Genomic DNA, 21,382 nt, shown 5'->3' on the forward strand with positions numbered 1-21,382 from the left:
TTTAGTGCTCGCTTTTAGAGAGGTTTCTGCACTTTTCGACCGATGGATTAGGGTGACCTTTACTGTCGCTGGATGAAGATTTTTGAAAAAGTGATTCAAACTCAACTGATGAATCAGTGAGAACATGTTCAACTGAGTCACTGGAAAGAACTTGAGTCAAAACAATGATTCACTTACAATTCGGACATTAATCTAATCTAATCTAATCTAATCTAATCTAATCTAATCTAATCTAATCTAATCTAATATGAAAAATGATGCACATCCAAGCCAAAGTAGGCATGAATGTCAGTGAATAAGAATGCAAAATCTTACTCTTGCAATATAGTTTTAAATGTAAAAATGTACATGTACTGTATATTGTTTAATTTTCACTATATTTCCTTCTATTATTTAATGAACATTGGCAATGCTTTATATAATACAAATTGATAATAATAATAATAATAATAATAATAATAATAATAATAATCAATAACAATTATAAATCCATATTATTTAAATAGTATATGCCAATATCACAAAATTAATAACACAAGATGATGATAATAATAATAATAATAATAATAATAATAATAATAATAATAATAATAATAATAATAATAAACAATAACAACAATAAATCCATATTATTTAAATAGTATATGACAACATCACAAAATTAATAACAAGATGATAATAATAATAATAATAATAATAATAATAATAATAATAATAATAATAAACAATAACAACAATAAATCCATGTTTTTTAAATATTACACTGTCCCATCAGTACAAAATATATTAACATAAATAATAATAATAATAATAATAATAATAATAATAATAATAATAATAATAATAATAATAAGTAGAGGAAGAAGAAGATGAAGGCAAAGAAAAAAATAGAATACATTGATATTATTTAAATATTATACCATCCCAGCATTACAAAATAAATAACAAAATAAATTAATAATAACATTAATAATAATAATAATAATAATAATAATAATAATAATAATAATAATAATAATAAACACTAACAACAATTAATCTATATTATTTAAATATTAAACTATCCCATCATTACAAAAAATAAAATAAATTTTAATTAAATTAAAATATTAACAACAATAACTCATTCATTATTAATCATTCATTCATTCATTTCCAGAGATGGGTTGCGGCTGGAAGGGCATCCGCTGCGTAAAATCTTGTTAGATAAGTTGGCGGTTCATTCCGCTGTGGTGACCCAGGTTTAATAAAGGGACTAAGCCGACAAGAAAATGAATGAATGAATAAATAATATTAATAATAATAATAATAATAATAATAATAAGAAGAAGAAGAAGAAGAAGAAGAAGAAGAGGAAGAAATAATAACGACAATAAATCTATATAATATAAATATACTAACCTTTCACTACAACAAATATTAACATAATAATAATAATAATAATAATAATAATAATAATAAACATTTATTATTTTTATTAAACACACTTTCATACATGAACAAATCAAATAAGATGATTTGGAATTCCACAGCAAACCATAGTGTTGATAACGAGCACGGTCAACATTTTGCTTTATGTTTAGTACCTTCATGTTCATTAATTCTTCACATCAGTGTGAATTTAAGCAGAACTGATTTCACACATGAACCAAACATCACATTCACAGGACCATCCGGCTGACCCCAGAACAGCCAACAACAAAATAAAACCACAACTAATTCCAAAAAACCTTCCCAAAACAAAGAGAGAAACACAGAAACATGCTCGGTTTTGACTAAAAGCGCGCCAAGAGACGACTGGGGAGAAAACGGACACTGAAAATGTTTGTGGCACAAGATAAAAATAAAGAGAGACGAATCAAACGCTGTGATATTGACTGACTCCAAACGAGCTGTTCAACAGGAGAAGCCAAAAAGATGTTTGTATGCAGTCGTCAATCAAATCCCAAACATGCCAAAAAAAAAATACAGCTCTCTGGAAAAACTCAGAGCCCAAAAGTAAGAGATGAATTTAATGTTACGGCAAAAGGACGAACGAATCAATAAGCGAGGAGTTAAAAAAGTTAGACGTCCTAAAAACAGCATTTGTCCTTGTGTGCCGGATCACAGAGGGAGAAAGCAACGCAAAACAACACAAAACAATGACAGATCCAGTCTGACAGCTTGACAAATGTGTCCATGAAAACAGCAGTACGGGGGATTGGAGACGTGGGAGGATACAAAGTGTGCTCTTCTGAGTGTGCTTGAGAGGGAATAACAGGGGAAACCTGTGTAGGCGTCGCTTTAACAGAGTTTCTGGTTCAATCGCGCACACACACACAAAAAACGTCAAGCTCAAGTCCAGGTCATATTTCATCCTGACATCAAATCAGAAAAAGAACAAGACGCATTTAGCAAAAATAAAAATGAAGCCTGATTTATGGTGGCTAAATGATTTCTGGAAGAGCACTGGCAGTTATAAGTGAACTTCGAAAATAATGGAATAAGTTTCAAACATTGCACCGTCTACTATTGGTTAGATGCTTGGGGAGTGAAGGAATATTAGGAAAAAAGATTTAATTAATATGTACATAAAATAAATTATTTGACCAAAATTACCATCACAGTAAAAAAAAAAAAAGAAATAAAATAAAATAAAAGTAAATACAAATAAAATTAAATACAACTAAATGCAAATAAATAAAATAAAATAGAATATAATAGAACAAAAATTAAATTTAATTAAATTTAATTAAACTAAATACAAATAAAATAAAATAAAATAGAACAAAAAATTAAATAAAAATCAAATTAAATTAAACTAAATAAAAATAAAAATAATATAGAATAGAATAAAGATAAGAATAAATGAAATAAAAATATAAAATAAAAGTTAAATTAAATTATTTTAAAGTAAATACAAATAAATAAAATAAAAAAGAATAGAATAATTAAATAAAAATTGAAGTTAAATTTTAAAATAAAAAAAAAAATAAATAAAATAAAACACAATTAAATTAAATTTAATTTAATTATACATACATACATACATACATACATACATACATATACACACACACACACACACACACACACACACACACACACACACACACACACACACACACATATATATATATATATATATATATATATATATATATATATAGTGTGCATGTTCGTCAATGTCAATGTCAGTTTTATTTATATAGCACTATTAAAGTTGACCAATGTGCAGCACAATACACATCAAAACAAAGAAAAATATAAAATTATAAAATTATAGCTAAAACAGACAAAGTCAAAGAGGTAAGTTCATGTATACTGTCACCTGTATTTACTATTTGTGTATGTTTGTGTGCTTGATATGCTGTGTGTTTATAAGTGTGTTTACATATTTGTGCTTGTGTGTGTGTGTGTGTGTGTGCGTGTGTGTGTATGTGTGTGTGTGTGTGTTCATGTTTGTGCACAAGGCCTCGTGTGTTTATGTAATTGTTTACAAAATGTGTGTGCATGTGTGTGAGTGGACTGTCCCCTGTTTGTATGCGAGTTTGTGTATTTGTGCGTGCTGCATGTGTCTACATGTGTGTGTGTGTGTGTGTGTTTGTGTGTGTGTGAGAAAGAGTAAATGTTTGTGTGTATGGTATTTCTGTGTGCTTATGAGTGTGTTTATGTATTTACACATGTGCTTGTGTGTGTGTGGGCTGTCTCCTCTGTTTGTGTGTGTGTGTGTGTGTGTGTGTCCCTGAACTGCCCTCACGTGCTCCTCTGACATTTCTCCTGCTCTCCACATCTGACATTTCCATCCTGTCAGATCAGTCTGGATTTGCCCAGGCGTCACATCAACTTACACACATCTCTAAAGAGCCGGGCAATAACACACGCCGGCTCAGCCAACAAATATAAACCAAACACACATGAAAAATATACACTCCACATCTACCCATGAGGACATGCCTGAGAATGAGCAGACGGATTCACCACAGTAGATCCAGAGAACTGTAACGCCTCGATTAATGCAGCTTATACTATTCATTTTAAATTATCCTATTTCCTTTTAAATTTGTGATTATATTCATTCATTTTTGTTCGGCTTGTTTCCTTATTTATCAGGGGTCGCCACAGCGGAACGAACCGCCAACTATTCTGGCATACGTTTTACGTAGCGGATGCCTTTCCAGCTGCAACCCATACTTGGGAAACATCCATACACACTCATTCACACACTCATTCACACACATCACACACACACACACACACACACACACACACACACAATCATACACTACAGCCAATTCACCTTATGTTTTATGCAGCAGATGCCCTTCCAGCTGCAACCAAATACTGAGAAACACCCATACACACTCATTCACACACACACACTCCTACACTATGGCCAATTTAGTTAATCCAATTCCCCTATAGCGCATGTGTTTGGACTGTGGGGGAAACCGGAGCACCTGGAGGAAACCCACGCCAACACGGGGAGAACATGCAAACTCCACACAGAAATGCCAACTGACCCAGCCGGGACTCGAACCAGCGACTTTCTTCCTATGAGAAAAAATTACAAAACATTAAATAAAAATCAAATTAAATTAAATTAAATTAAACTAAATACAATTATATATATATATATATATATATATATATATATATATATATATATATATATATATATATATATATATATATATATATATATATATAAATATATATATATATATATATATATATATATATATATATATATATATATAGAATATAAAATAAAAATAAATGAAATAAAAATATAAAATATACATTTTTACAAAAATATATATAAAATATGAGGCGACAGTGCTATTCACTGTCACTGTGCCGCAACCTAAAATCAACCAAATATCAACGTCTAATGATACAGCTATAGATGTTATGTGGACGTTACCACTATGACGTCTATCAAACATGGGATTTTGGTTGCCATACCTGACAAATAAATGCCAGTATTTGACGTCAGTATGATGTTGGTTTAGGATGTTGCCTAAATGTTAGATTTTGGTCACTTTCCAACACAACCTAAAACAACCAATTATCAACATCATTTAACGTCATAATTGGACATCAAAATTGTGTGTTGATGTCTAAATTTAACCTAATATTAACGTTTTATGACGTTGTGTGTCTGCTGGGTAGCAAATTGATATTAATAATTCTAGTGTGTGCCTTGTGCCTTTCTTTTTTTTTTTTGTATTTATTTTATTTTGACAAACCTTTCTTTAATTTTAGTTTCGCTTGCTATCTTGAATATTCAATAGTTTTTAAATAATAGTAATTATTAATTACTAATTAATTAATTATAAAGTAATTAATTAATAATAAATTAATAATAAAATTAATAATAAAGTAATTAATTAATTAAAATTAATAATAAAGTAATTAATTGTATGAATCCAGCGCCGATCTCTGCACAAGAAGTTTGGTTTCTCTTGAGATTTTTTGTCTTAACTTTCGTCAATTGGTGAAGTTTGTTCCCTGCTGCTGTCGTCACTGGCTTGCTTGGTTTGATACTAGTGGAGCTGCACATTGATGGATTTGCTCTTCAGCGTTTGGACTTTCAGCAGTGAAATTAAACTGAACTGAACTGAACTTCAACTCTGAAAACACTGACTGACACAGTTTCGATCCACTAGAACTTGTGTTAAACTGCTTTGACACAATCTACATTGTAAAAGTGCTATAGAAATAAACATGAATTTAATTTAATTTATTATGTGTAATGTATTGTATATACATACATATATATTTTTCCTAACTTGGATTTTTTGTCTAATTCTAGAACCAGATAACATTATCTGGACAAGTTAAAATATTATCTTGTTTTAAGAAATGAAAAGATAACATTACGCCAAAATGAAAAACAAGATGGGCGAGGCAGTGGCGCAGTAGGTAGTGCTGTTGCCTCACAGCAAGAAGGTTGCTGGGTCGCTGGTTCGAACCTCGGCTCAGTTGGCGTTTCTGTGTGGAGTTTGCATGTTCTCCCTGCCTTTGCGTGGGTTTCATCAGGGTGCTCTGGTTTCCCCCACAGTCCAAAGACATGTGGTACAGGAGAATTGGGTAGGCTAAATTGTCCGTAGCATGTGAATGTGTGTGTGGATGTTTCCCAGAGATGGGTTGCGGCTGGAAGGGCATCCGCTGCGTAAAAATTTGCTGGATAAGTTGGCGGTTCATTCCGCTGTGGCGACCCCGGAATAATAAATGGACTAAGCCGACAAGAAAATGAATGAAAAACAAGACTATTTTTCTTCTCCATTGGCTGATTATTTAGCTTGTTTTAAATAAATACTACCTTAATTTTGGCCTATTATTTCAGAAAACAAGACAAAACCTTTTGTTTATTTAAGAATTTTATTCTGATATTTGGACTAGAAACAAGACAAAACGTGTAAGTACGAAAATATTTTTTGCAGTGTATATTTATTCAAAGCTAAATCTGGTTTAAAATGTATCCAAATATATCAAACACGTTTATTTTTACATGTTTGCTCCTTTATTTGAGCATGCAAAATTATTTGTCTATTTTTGTAATGTCACATATAACATTATTAGTCTTTTAAATGCATTAAACAACAGTTTTAACTGAAAATATGAAAGCCATAAAACAACCTAATTGTGTGGGTCTTCAAATAATCATCCTTTAATAAAATCAAAAGTGTACACCAGAATTCCCAGTGCACGACAGCAAACTCATGCATATGAATTGGACAGAAATATTAAATACCCCTCATCCTGTGTTTCCCAACACAAACAGCAGATGCTGCGACAGAAGGTGATGTCATAAAAGTGACAACGCGGCCCACCTCTCGGGAGCGTTCATGAAACATCGCATTTGTCAAGTCAGACTTAAACTAAAAGGCAAGTTTTGCTCCTTTTTTCAGCTCAGACTGGTCTTTTCAGAGTCAGATAAACTGGCTTGTGAGTTTCTGACACCGGTGCAGGTCAGAGAGTCCAGTCCAGGGACAGAATAACATTGAAAAAACCACCTGGAGGAATTAAAAGCACCTGGGGCCTCATGTATCAACGCTGCGTACGCACAAAAACTTTGCGTACGCCAGGTTTCACGCTCAGAATCGCTCACGTTTGGATTTACTAACAATGAACTGAATGTGGGAATGTGCGCAGCTTCACGGCAGCTTTCTGGCAGGCGTACGCACATTTTTTGTGCGTGTGTGTTTTATTTCCATTGGCGACTCCTAGAGGCAGTTGTGTTAAATTCCTCTCTACAAAGTGTCTGAGCCTTGCAATGGCAGCTGTATGAGACGGGTTCAGCAGGTATATGAGGTTTCCATACCATACATTTGACCAGATAAACATTAAAGCACAATTTGCAGCAGTCGCCTGTTTACCCAATGTAATCTGAGCTATCTACCACACGCACATTGCTATAAAGACACTATCTGAAGATGAATTTGCATGCGTGAATCAGAAACATTTCCATTCAATAAATGTGCAAATAAAATATGATGCTTATTGATATGAACTTATTGATGATTCCTACTTGTCTTTCTCGTGATAAATAGTTGGCAAAATCTGATATGTAGCGGGGGAAAAAACAAGAAAGAGTTCATCAGACGCTGGATTCGAGCCGAGTTCATGCTCGAACGTGTCAATTCATGATCACATGCGTCTAACGAGTAGCGCCACTGAAACTGTTAAGTGTCCTGCAACATTTTACAGATATAAACCACACTATGTCTTTTTTTTTTTATGCACTCAGTGCGACCCAACTGTGTTAACCGCATCAGCTAAACTCTCCCACTCTATTTTTTTCTTTTGTTGTTAATTCCGGAAAACAAACTTGCAAATAACACCGCTTTTCTCCGGTCTACGTCCGAAAGCAGCACCTCCAATTCACATTCTGTTCAAAGTTTCTCTTTTTGCTTGATTTTGCCTTTGCTTTTTCGTTGGGTTTTGCAATTAGCATAGTCATTAGCATATTCATATGGTGGAGGAGGCAGGGAGGGGTTTTGTGCTCGTGCATGTTGCGCTCAGTTTCACGTTCATTCAGATGTACAAAAGAATATGCGTGAGATTCGGTGTACGCAGTGTTTCATACATCTGAAATTTTTTTCTGCGTACGCACATTTACAGCTTTGTGCGTACACAATGTTTTAGTAAGATTTCCACGCAAGTCTTCGTACAAGAGGCCCCTGATGACTGAACAGAAAGAAGAAGATAAAGCGTCCACTAGGGGAAGTTTGCTCAGAGATGGTGTAAAAATGATTTGTTGAAACTCTCAGTAGTCGGATAGTTTTCTGAAGTTTGATTTTTAGCAGCTTGTCAAGCTCCACATACAGCAAGACATGCTTTTTTTTTAAAGAGTTTTTGTCTTCTAATTTAATTATCTAAATATTTTCAAATCAAGAAGCATTTTCCAAACAAACAAAAAATATTGTTTTGTTTTCAGAAATAATATGCCAAATATTAAGGGCTCTATCACACACCGGGCGCAATTAGGTGCAATATGTTTTATTTGTTGCCTATGATCAAAGTGATGTGCTTAGAATGTTTACTTTAGTGCATCGCGTCATCAGCTGCTAAAAATCAATCCAAAAGATGCAGAACTATAGAGAAAGAGGTGCGTGGTGCTTGCAGAGCAGATACACGCTAGAGCAGTGGTTCCCAACCCTCGGGCCACAGACCGACACCGGTCTATAGATCACTTGGTAAAAGGCCACACACACACACACACACACACACACACGCACACACACACACACACATACACACACACACACACACACACACACACACACAAAATTATTAATTGTTTACATTTTATTTACAATCTAAGTCTGAACAATCATTTATTTTTAAAAATCTTTTGTTTTGAAAAATGACTTTAGTCTGTTGTTACATCTCAGTCACTTGAGCATCAAAATGTAACACACAGGCTAGTACAATGAGTAAGAACTGCAGCACGACGCGCTTGCATATTCCAGGTGTACTCCGTTGAAAACTTTTCAGAATGCAGCACTGCGAGTCACGTGACAAGAACTGATTGATCAGCTTCATTTTTTGTATGGAATATAATTTCAGTAGACTAATTATCTCAGACAAACACAGAACACCCAAACACTGCAGTGCTTTTCATTTTTTTCCTTAAATAAAACTTGTATCAGAGTGACAGCAATGTTTTGTCAGCTTGACATCCTCTGAGAAAAACGGGTCCCCTACCAATCTACATACAAGTTAATGTTTAGATTTCAAAATGTTTGACAAATATGTCAAATGTGCATGCAATATATATTTCAAAAGTGATCAAAAATTCTATAAATATGAATATGACTCTGCCTCGAACTGTGCAGTGCTGTAGCTGCCTAATATGGCCAACTATGCTGCTAATTTCAATACTGGTCATTTTAGTGGTACTTGGAGAGGCTTTTTTTTTTTTTTTTGAGGAGGTACTTAGTGAAAAACATTTGAGAACCACTGAATTAGATCATATAATTCATGTGAATTAACTACTAAATCAAAAATGTACGTTTGCTGTGAGATTGCGTTGGTGTGCCAGTCTAGAAAAGAGGTGTGTTAAGGCACATTTTTAGCCGTTTTTTGTTCACACTTTGTTATTATTGTTCATTTATTTGTTTGGTGGAAAAAAAAAACAAAAAACCTGAATTTAGAAATAACAAACTGCTTAACAAACAAAATTAAATATGTCGGCTAATTGATGTCTTCAGTGGCATGCGTACAACACCATTTCCTTATCCATGAAAGTGAAGGAGTAAAGTAAAGAGTAAAAGTAGAGAACGTAAAGAGGCTGACTGGAGGAGGATTGTTCTTTATCCTCACACTGCAGATGCTCTGTCAGCCCGATCTCATGAGGAAATGTAAGTATTTTATGTTTTGTCAGTTTAGTGGCTAATTCGTAGGAACTCGTACGAGTTCAGTCTTATGAAAATGTACGATTTTAAAAAGGAGGCGTGGCACCCAACCCCACCCCTAACCCCAACTGTCATTGGGTGATGAGCAAATTGTACTAAATTGTATAAATTAGATCATATGAATTAATGCGAATTAGCCACTAAATCAAAAAGTTACGAACTGCAGTGAGATTGCGTTAGCTCTGTCTAACTGTTTCCTTGCTAGAGAAGCATTCAGGTTTTCCACTTACAAAGCCCGCCATGTAAATAGCAAATGCACCATGGCATGACGGAACTGACTCTTAAAGGGAATGTGAGATGAGTCTCTGATTGGTTTAATACAGATTATGCTCAAAACACCCATTACTCACTAAGAGAATTAGCACAACCCTGTTAGACCATGCGTCGGTGCGCACTACCTACCTCGCTACTACTACCACCTGACATCAGAAACATTGACTCCCTTACACTGTTCAAATCAAGACTCAAAACCCACTTATTTAAGATGGCTTTTAATACTTAATTTTATCTGCACTATTGCTGTGTATATTTTATTATTTCTCTTGTTGTTTTATTGCTCTTGTTGATTGTACGGTGTCCTTGAGTTGCTAGAAAGGCGCCTTTAAAATAAAATGTATTATTATTATTATTATTATTATTATTATTATTATTATTATTATTATTATTATTATTATGTGATGATTTTGCCAAGTACGATGCAATCCTAGATTAACATCTATATTGATCCTGGATAATGTAATCCATACCTGTTCCCCACCACTAAACCCAACCATAACTGTAAATTACTCCCAAAATTATAGAGGAATATTAGTTGGATATCGCTCATGTAAAAGTGCATAAACCTAACCACAAGCCTAAACTTAACATAAAGTTTTAATGTATCCCTTAATTCTGATTGGCTGATTGGAATGTTGTTTCAGGAGCAACATCGATGTTAATACAGGAACATATTTAGACTAGAAACAAGACAGAATTTTTAATTAATTTATTTTTTTGCAGTGTATTTTCAATCCATTCCATTCTGTGTTGCAATCCAGTGTTAAAAATACTTGTAAGCCCTGCACACTGCTTTTATTTGATCAAAAATATGTTGACAAATGTGAAATATTATTGCAAATTAAAACGAATGTGTGAATTGACTGCAAAATGTTATTTATTCTTTTGATTCAAAGCTGAATTTTTTCAGCATCATTCCTCCAGTCTTCAGTATCACAAAATCAGAAATCTTCAGAAATCATGGCAAAAAAAGAGCTTTTGTCGTGTTTCATGTCCAAATATCTAAAGATTCTTAAATCAAAAAGTATTTTCTAGTCAAGTGAAATATGTTGTTTAGTTTTCAAAAAAGAAAAAAAAGTGCATGTTAAGTGAGATTTTCCTTAAAACACACAAACTAATCTGCCAGTGGGTTAACTGTGCAAATTAAATGTTAACAAAAGGCGGCAACACCAAGGCTCCAAAATACAAATTTATTAAATTAAAAAGGCTGACACAAAGCATGTAACGTTTCGAGCCACCCGGCTCTTCATCAGACAATGTTCATCACAATCAGGTGCTCCTTTTTGTACACTTCCGGATCACATGATATCCTCTCGCATATATGTCCACATATACATACATGCATATGTATATGTATATGTATATGTATATGTATATGTATATGTATATGTATATGTATACATATATACACATGAATACATGTATACACATTCATATATAGCCTATAGCTTTGATATTTCAAGTCAAATTACAAAAAATTTAAATAAATAAACCATAATATTACATCACAAATTATAATAAAGAAAAAAATATATATATACCAGGATACACCAGACTATACAACAAAATATAGCCAAAAAATCTTTTAAACCAAACCCCTAATTAAACCTTCATTCATGCATCATCCATTCATTATCTTTTCGGCTTAGTCTCTTTATTAGTCCTGGGCTACCACAGCGCAATAAACCGCCAACTCATCCCGCACACTTCCACGCAGAGGACGCCCCTCCAGCCGCAACCTATCTCTGGGAAACTAATTAAATATTAAAGACTTATTCAAAAATTATTAAAGAAAAGGACGAATGTCAAACTCTTCATTTAAACCTTTTGGAGACAATGGCCTCTGTTTTGATGGTCCATGGGCAGAGAGCAAAACGCAGGGCGCAAATGCTTTCAGGGCGTATCAGAACGCATTTTTGCTAATTTAAGGACAGGAAAATCCGCTTTGCGCCATGGCGCATGGTCTAAATGGGTTGAGTTTATTTTCTTTATGAGTTATAGGTGTATTCTGCCCCTACTAAGAGTAATGCTTGTTTTGTTATAAATGTAATTTATTTTCTTTGTAAATTCCATATCCACAAATGCAAATTTACTAATACTAAACCATATGTTCCTGTTTTTTTGCAAGAATTTAGTCATTATATACAATTAATTTCATTATCTAAAAATAAGAAAGCAAACAGAACTATTTCATTTTGTAATGACTTTAATTTATATACTGTTCTTGATTCTTAAATGTCTTACCCTCAAGTTTATATCATGTTCTTTATTCTGTTTTTTTCTTCTGTCTTTCTCTCTTGTATCTCTTTTTCATTGACAATGTAATTCATATTCTGTAAACAAATATTGCTACAAACTTGTCAACTGTTTTTTTGCAAAAAAAAAAAAAAAAAAAGGTGTTTTGAGAATAAACCAATCAGAGTCTCATCTCCCATTCCCTTTAAGAGTCAGCTGCGTCTCGCCAAGAGCGCATTCACTATTTACAGGACACAAAGTAAGTCTAAGTGGAAAAAATGAGCATTTCACAAGCAAACAGTTAACAGTTTTTTAACAGAAAACTGTTAAACAGAGCATCTACTGCGTGAGAATGAGAGATAAATGATCACTTTCACTTTCGCTCTTGGATAGGGAAACCTTTACACACACACACATCAATTAGTCTATGAATAATTAATTTTGTTTGTTAAGCGCAAATATTCGTTTCAAAACTATTTCTAAATTCAGTTCTAATTTCCAGCAAACGAATAAATGAACAATAATAACGAAGTGTGCTCAAAAACCTGAGTTATATCCTAAAACACATGCTGTGCCCCATATGGTCTAAAACCTGACAGGTGGACAAATCTAAGCTTGTTTTTAATAAAACAAATATAAATATGGATATAATAAATAATACTGCTAATAATAATAACATTATACAAAAGCAAATTGTTATGAATGAACTGAAAAAGCCTCCCGAGATGAAGAAGACATAAAAGCAGTGATTTTTCATATTTATTTAGGCTAGAAAATAATATGTTTTGTAATATTTTAATCCTTTATATTTATATCCTATATCTATTCTCATTAATCCTATATATATCCTTAATATTTAAATGTTTTCATATGTAAAGATATTTGCCTATTGCTCTCTTGTGTGTATTAAGCAGTGTGTAAGCGAGGCGCAACTCTGCGCCGGAGTTTAGACCGGGTTTGTTTTGGTCTATTGAAAAATCTATTATAGTTTCTCAAAATAGCAACGCGCCAGCAGTGCGCCTCAGAACGCCTTCCTTTTTAGACTAGAACGCCTATGGGCGCACATATGAGCGCTAATGCATTTGCTATTTAAACAGCGTAGCGCAACGCCTCAAAACAACTCTTGCGCCAAGCTGAAACTACCAAAAGACTATTGCGCAGCGCCTTGCGCCACATTGCGCCGGGTGTATGATAGGGCCCAATGTGTCTAATCCAGAAAGCTTCGCGTTGCAACAGCAATTTATTAGGATCACCGCCCCGACTTGGACACTTCACAACTTCAATCCCTATATATTGTAGAGTAGAGACGGAATGCCTCATAACTGAAAAGCGTTGCTCAACCGGACTTCTAGGATCATGGTGTCGAATAGCGCATCGATATTCAGAAATACAAATTTTTAAAGGCCTACTCATCTTACCTACATAACATGACTGCGGGTTAACTGTAACATAAGATATTTTTGCTAACCGTGTTGGCAGATTACTTTGCTTGAAGCATCTGATAGAATGTAGAGAGTGTTGTAACATGGTAGAGTTCAAGCTTCTCACCTTTAATGTCCCACAGTGTAAAATGTCGGTTGTTGGAGGCTTCGGGCGCCAGCGTGAAATAAAAGCGATGTCCAGACTGCGGTTCGTCCCTGTCCACAACGCTGATGGTGTGAATGAGCTGAAGAACAACACAAACAGAAAGAAAACATACATTTTTAATAAATACAGAGAGGCAAGATTACATAAAGTCTTCTCCACGATGGACGTCCAGCTTTTCTAGCCTCCAGCGCCTAGACTGCAGCTCCACACAGAAAGTTTGGCCACAAGAATAATGGTCATTTCCAACGGAGCCTGGTTTCTCTCAAGGTTTTTTTCCTTCACTTTCGTCAATTGGTGAAGTTTGTTCCTCGTCACTGGCTTGCTTGGATCGGTACTTGTAGAGCTGCACTTTGTGGATTTGCTCTTCAGTGTTTGAACTTTCAGCAGTGAAGATTAAACAACACTGAACTGAGCTAAACTGAACTTCAACTCTGAAAACTGGGCTTTATTAGAACTAGATTAAGCTGCTTTGACACAATCTATATTGTAAAAAGTGTTAAGTGAATAAACATGACTTGATTTGAAAAACATGGTTTACTCAGTATGTTGATGTAATTTTCATGAAAATATTAAGGCAGGGCGGGGTTTATCTAGTAGCTCCTCCTTTTTAAAATAGCCAAGCATCTCATTCATATTTAAAGAGCAATTGAGTTTGATAAAGCCACTTTTAAATGCCCAATACAGTAAAAAAAAAAAAAAGCTTTTCAAGAGTTCACACTTGGCTGATGACTGATTATAAAGCTTGTTTGGCATGCTGTCCCAATAGTATATGTCCCAATAGTATATATGGAACTCAGGGTATATTTAGTGGTCTAGGCGATCATAAGCATGTGATCCTCTCTAAATTAGTTTATAAATAAACTTCACTTCTTACTTAAAGTTTTGTCTTGTTTCTAGTACAATTATTAAAAAACATCTCACATCAAAAAGCATTTTTTAGACAAGCAAACCTTTTTTTCTTGTTTTCAAGAAAAAAAAAATGGTTAAAATTAAGTGAGTTTTTAGTGAAAACAAGCAAAATAATTTGCCAATAGGGTGAGCAAAATAATCTTGTTTTTGTTTTGACATATGATTATTTTGTTTACCCCATTGCCAGATGACTTTGCTTGTTTTAAGGAAAAACTCACTCCATTTTGACAATGTATTTTTTGAAAACAAGACTACTTTGATTAAATAATTTGTAGATATTTGAACTGGAAACAAGACAAAGTAATAAAATAACAACTTTTTTGCACTGTAAGTTAATATATTAAAATTAATGTCTTATTCACATATTCCAGCAAAAATAGACAAAAAAAAAAAAAAAATACAATATACAAAAAATACACATAAATAGAAAAAAATACAAACAATCAAGAAACAAAACCTACCGTGAAAAAAATGTCATGATCATTGCAATTCCATGTTAAATATAGTCTTCAACGGTATAATTTAAATGCAAATGTAATCTGTGCTTAGGATATTTAAAGATAACCTAATGTATAATGTAACCCTAATGGTGGTGAGATCCCCCCCTAAAATGTGTAGCAGTTTGAGTGCCCAGCACAGCGCTATTTAAATTTAAATAATAATAATAATAATAATAATAATAATAGTTATTATTATTATTATTATTATTATTATTATTATTATTATTATTATTATTATATAACAAAGAGGTGCTATGTTTTCAGAAATATATGATTTTTTAGACAACACAATATTGAGGTTGATGACCACATGCACACACACACACAAGCACGCACGCACACGCACGCACGCACGCACGCACGCACACACACACACACACACACACACACACACACCACACAAACCTTAAAATCAAATTTATTAGGGCAAAACTACTGTTATTATTCTAGTGTTCTAGTGTTTTCCAAGTGCCGATTTGTTCTGTAGCCAATAGAAAAAGTCCTTTTGGGCTTTTGTCTCTCCTTGCACATGTTTGCTTGCTTTTCCATTAATTGGAAAACAAACAAACAAACAAACAAACAAACAAATAAATTACTTAATTACCTAATTAATTAACTCGACTCAAGTGACTTAACTAGGGTAGTTGCCATTTCTGTGTGGAGTTTGCATGTTCTCCCTGCGTTCGCGTGGGTTTCCTGGGGGTGCTCCGGTTTCCCCCAGAGTCCAAAGACATGCGGTACAGGTGAATTGGGTAGGCTAAATTGTCTGTAGTGCATGTATGTGAATGAGTGTGAATGGATGTTTCCCAGAGATGGATTGCAGCTTAATAGAAAATTAAATTTCACAAAATATTGTATCTTAAGAATATATCAGCTGTATATCCTAAAAAATGCTGATATTTTTTTTATTTAGGAAATTTAAAGTCAAACCTACTACTCAATCTGAAAGTAAAGTAAAAAATAAAAAATCCAGTACGCCGTAAGTGACGGAAGAATCATTTCCACCTGCTGAACCAAAAATAGCTGAATATAAAAAATAGCGCTGAATAAAAAGTGCCAGCCATGCCCCGCTGAAGGAGATTGCCTGACTACTCATATTTACTAGTGGACTACTCATCCAGAAAGTAGCCGTCAAGTCAATATTTACGGTGTGTAAATGACTCAGTTGAGTTTGCAGCTTCAGCGAGTCCAGCGAAACGTCTGACAGACAGAAACCAACATTCGTGAGTCTGGTGTTGTCACAAACGCCGCAAAAAACGCAATGTTCTGCTCGCTTATAGCTGCTGTCAGCCTTCCAGATGCATCTGACGAGTTTAAGGGCACTTTGCAAATAATTCTGGCTTGTGTGAAACTCTTTTCAGATGTGCACGCTTCATTCACAATGCAATGCTCGCTCAATGCAAAACACTCGGAGCTGACAGGCCTTTCATTATGCTTTTACATAGTTGCTGTACAAAGCTGTTGTGCAAAAGCTTGAGCGGATGCATTTAAGGCCGGAACATTCAGTTCTGAGAGAAATAACACTACTAGTCAATGTCTTTGTACAGTTACCTGGAATGGTTGACTCTATAGATATATCCGTTGTGTAAATATATGCGAAAGGATCTATAAAATATTTGTGATTTTAAAATATGGAGTGATCTTTAATATAGAGAGAGTTTTTAAACTAGTTTTAATGACTTATTTCTAATAACTGATTTCTTTAATGTTTGCCATGATGACAGCACATTATATTTGACTAGGTATTCTAGTATTCAGCTTAAAGTGACATATAAAGGCTTAATTAGGAAAGGTTTTTTTCTTCTGGAGAAAGTCTAGAATAAAAGCAGTTTTACATTTTTTGAAAGCCATTTTAAGGACAAAATTATAATTAAGTAATAATTTAGTAATAATTTAGGGGGTTTAATAATTCTGATTGCAACTGTACAGTATATATATATATATATATATATATATATATATATATATATATATATATATATATATATATATATATATATATATATATATATATATATGTATACATATAAATAGCTAAACTGAAATAAATGGAAAAGATGTTCCGCAGAAGAAATATATTAGTATTATGATCTAGTACTATAATAGTATTAATTCTAATATATTACATTATATGTGTAAAAATATTGTTTTTATAACGGCATATTATAATATTATTATTTTAGTTTATATTATTAAATATTATTTTGCAAATATTTGTAAAAAAAAAATATATATATTTCACAGGGGTGCTAACAATTGTGTATATTACCACAACATATGTTTATAAAAACAAAAATACCTGTAAGAAAATTTGCAGCATAATAATAAAATATAATAAGCAAACACAAAAACAAAGCTATTTCAGCTGTTTTTAACCACAGCAAAATAAATAAATATATATAGAAAATAATGAAAATAACAATATTAAATAAATCAATCAATTAATTAATTAATAAAAGTACAAATAAATAAATAAACAAACAAACAAACAAACACAAAACGGTTTGCTTTGTATATCACCACAATATATAGTTATTATTGGAGTATAATAATATATAATAATAATAATAATAATAATAATAATAATAATATTATATATATATATATATATATATATATATATATATATATATATATATATATATATATATATATATATATATATATATATATATATATTAATGAAACACAAAAACAAACATATTTCAGCAGTTTTTTAGGTATGGCAGTACAATACTTTTTTTTATTTTTAATAAATTTGCAACAATTTCAAAAACTCTTTTTTCACATTGTTATTATGGGGGATTGTGTGTAGAATGTTGGGGAAATAAATCAATTTCAATCCATTTTAAAATAATGCCGTATAATAAACAAATGTGTAAAAAGTGAAGCGTTATCAATACTTTCCGGATGCACTGTATGCCCACAAAACAAGTCTCTGCGTCAGTGATAACTAATTCTGATGCATCTCAAGTCTTGTGAGTTGTGGTCTGTGCAATAAATGCTTAAAAGTTAAACTAGTACTATAAAAACTTAAACTAGTAATTATACCTTTATACGCTTTTAAAGGAACTGATTATTACTGTTGTTAATGCTGTGTTTTAACACCATACTTAATATTTCACAGCTTTTTTAAGTCATTTTAATGTCTAAATATTACAAAACATGCAAAACTGCAGAATTTGCATTCACAGCTCAACCTTGCAGGAGCAGCAGAAATCATTTCTTCCCAAAAAAAATGCATTTAAAAAATCAGATGATGCAGCGCGTGAGTGCGTGGAATTAGAGTTGTGTGATAAATCAGAAGTTGTGTCAGTGTGTGTGTGTGTGTGGGTGTATTTGTGAGAGGCACAGAGCCCAGTCTCTACATTAGACAACAGATGGAAGCGTTTAGGAGGCGGAGGAGCTTCAGACAATCCTGCTAAAACTCACATCTCCGCTCGATGCTCATTTCTCATTACACGCACATCAAGAGCCTCGCAGACACACTTTTGGGGAGGTGATAGAAAAAAAAAAATCCAAAAGTGTAATTAAAGGAGAGAAGGAAGGGGAAAGTGCAGAGGAATATTCAGTTTTCCGCACCCGAATGAAAGTCCCGGGATTGGAAATTAAAAGGAAACAGATGCGAGGACTCGTGGAAAGTGAAAGCAAGGACAAACGCTTGAGTGTTTCACTCAGAGGAAGAGCCACACAAGATGATTCCCCTTCACGATGATTAAAAGAGAGTCAAAGTGCTTGTGTTTAAGCCTCAGCCCTGGAGGACCAGCTCTGGGCTATTGCTGCATTAAAACAATAACAATAATAATCTGTCATTGCATGCTTACTTGCACATTTCTGCAGGCTGGTATTTCAACCCAGGCTCATTATTGATACGTACCCCCACATACATTTCTGGAGAGCACAAAATATGTCCCAGGAGCTATGTTTTGTTGCAGTTTTTGTTTTTGCGCATTCAACTGAGTTCTCTGTGTATTAGGGGTGTGACGAGATGCCTACTCCACGAGGCAAAACGAGACACGAGATTGGGTTCACGAGAACGAGACGAGACTTTTACACTATTTTAAAGAACTCCCTAATGATGAACATATCAATAGAATAGTATTAGAAATCAAATATTTTGCTAATATGTGAATTAAAAAATAGGCTTTTATTCCAAAAACAATAAAAAATAAAAAATCACAAATTGCAAAACAATTTAGGTGTTTTCAATTGACTTGTAATGCATTTACTTCCATTTTTATGTATGAGATTTTCCTAATTATTACTATAATTTTATGTATGCAATAGTTTTATATTAGCTTATATTGAATTCTGTGCAATAGACATGCAAACACTGTTTGTTAATATTCATTCATTCATTCATTTTCTTGTCAGCTTAGTCCCTTTATTAATCTGGGGTCACCACAGCGGAATGAACCGCCAACTTATCCAGCAAGTTTTTACGCAGTGGATGCCCTTCCAGCCGCAACCCATCTCTGGGAAACATCCACACACACATTCACACACTACGGACAATTTAGCCTACCCAATTCACCTGTACCGCATGTCTTTGGACTGTGGGGGAAACCGGAGCACTCGGAGGAAACCCACGCGAAGGCAGGGAGAACATGCAAACTCCACACAGAAATGCCAACTGAACCGAGGTTCGAACCAGCAACCCAGCGACCTTCTTGCTGTAAGGCGACAGCACTACCTACTACGCCACTGCCTCGCCTGTTTGATAATATATTAATGGAAAAAGCAAACTCTACTGACTGGCTTTTCCCCTATAGAATTTTAGAGTGTTTACATAGCAGATCTTGATGGTCCATTAGGATTTTCGTGACAGTATCCAATTTTTTTAATGACTTTCTTACATTTATCATCCTTTAAAGGTGACTCGTATCCGATTTTCTGCATTTACACTGTACATGGAAAAGGTACAATGACCAGGAAAAAAAAAAAAAAACAGGCGCTGACTCACAGCTGATAATAAAAAAAGGCTCTTTTCTCCATTCCTGTATTTATTCTGTTCGCAGGGTTTCGTCTTTTTATTTTTTAATTTTCTTTTTCACACGTTGTTTTATTATTGGACTTCTCCAAGATGGTGGCGCTTGCACACAATGCAGCTTCTCTCTCTCCCGACAAAACTGTGTTCTTTGTCCTGTGCGTCACAGTGTTATTGTACATCCACGTCGCGTTTATTACATTTTATGTATAATTGTATTTATTGTAAATTCTTTCTTAAAACTCTACTTTTTGTATTAACATTATATGTTAGGCACCTAAGGTGTGAGAGTAACGTAATTTCGATTCTCTCTATGTCCTGTACATGTGGTTGAATTGACAATAAAGCTGACTTTGACTTTGACTATTATAGGTTATGACAGATAAATTCTCAATTGGCCATCTTTGTTTAATGCAGGCCTTTTTAAACCAGTAGGCATCTTGATGTAATGTCCATGGCGAGATTTATGCATGCAACAGTATTATTTTATATTGGTTACGTGGCGGATGTTGCGCTCTCTTTGAACATACTTAAAAACTTGTGCTATTCGCCATTAGAAATGTACACGGGGCTACGTACACATTTGTAATCATAATAGTTTTAATATCTTATTTCTAGTAACTGTTTTTTTCTTTATCGTAGCCATGATGACAGCACATCATATTTGAATAGATATTTTTAAAAATACTAGCATTCAACTTAAAGTGACATTTAAAGGCTTAACTGAGTTAAAAACTAATTAAAGGGGCAAATAATATTGACCTAAAGTAAACTAGCAAACATTTAACAAGATAACAAGTAAAATATTATGTACTGTCATCATGGCAAAGACAAAATAATTAGTGTATTAGTTATTAAAATGGTAATATTTAATTAAAGCTGCAAGCAGCATTAAGGGGCCCAAGCCCTTGTGGCATCGCCACCTCGTTGGCTTCAGGAATATTTAATCAGCAACTAATCTCTATTTGTAAGCAACAAAAACC

The 21,382-nt window shown here is 33.5% G+C and overlaps 1 protein-coding gene and 1 long non-coding RNA gene across 5 annotated transcripts in view; one reads left to right on the top strand and one right to left on the bottom strand.

The window, feature by feature from the left end:
* The window catches only part of LOC147843698 (uncharacterized), a 341,063-nt gene that overhangs the window by 206,401 nt on the left and 113,280 nt on the right, over window positions 1–21,382 (top strand). The gene's annotated exons all lie outside the window — the stretch shown is intronic.
* The window catches only part of cdh22 (cadherin 22), a 487,421-nt gene that overhangs the window by 59,436 nt on the left and 406,603 nt on the right, over window positions 1–21,382 (bottom strand). For all 4 annotated transcript variants that reach the window (NM_001443453.1, NM_001443451.1, NM_001443452.1 and 1 more), the window contains 1 exon segment: window positions 13,965–14,082. In NM_001443453.1, the coding sequence (NP_001430382.1) occupies window positions 13,965–14,082 (118 nt within the window).

The sequence above is a fragment of the Danio rerio genome, chromosome 6, assembly GCF_052040795.2.
Source record: "Danio rerio strain M-AB ecotype USA chromosome 6, GRCz13ab, whole genome shotgun sequence".
NCBI lineage: Eukaryota > Metazoa > Chordata > Actinopteri > Cypriniformes > Danionidae > Danio > Danio rerio.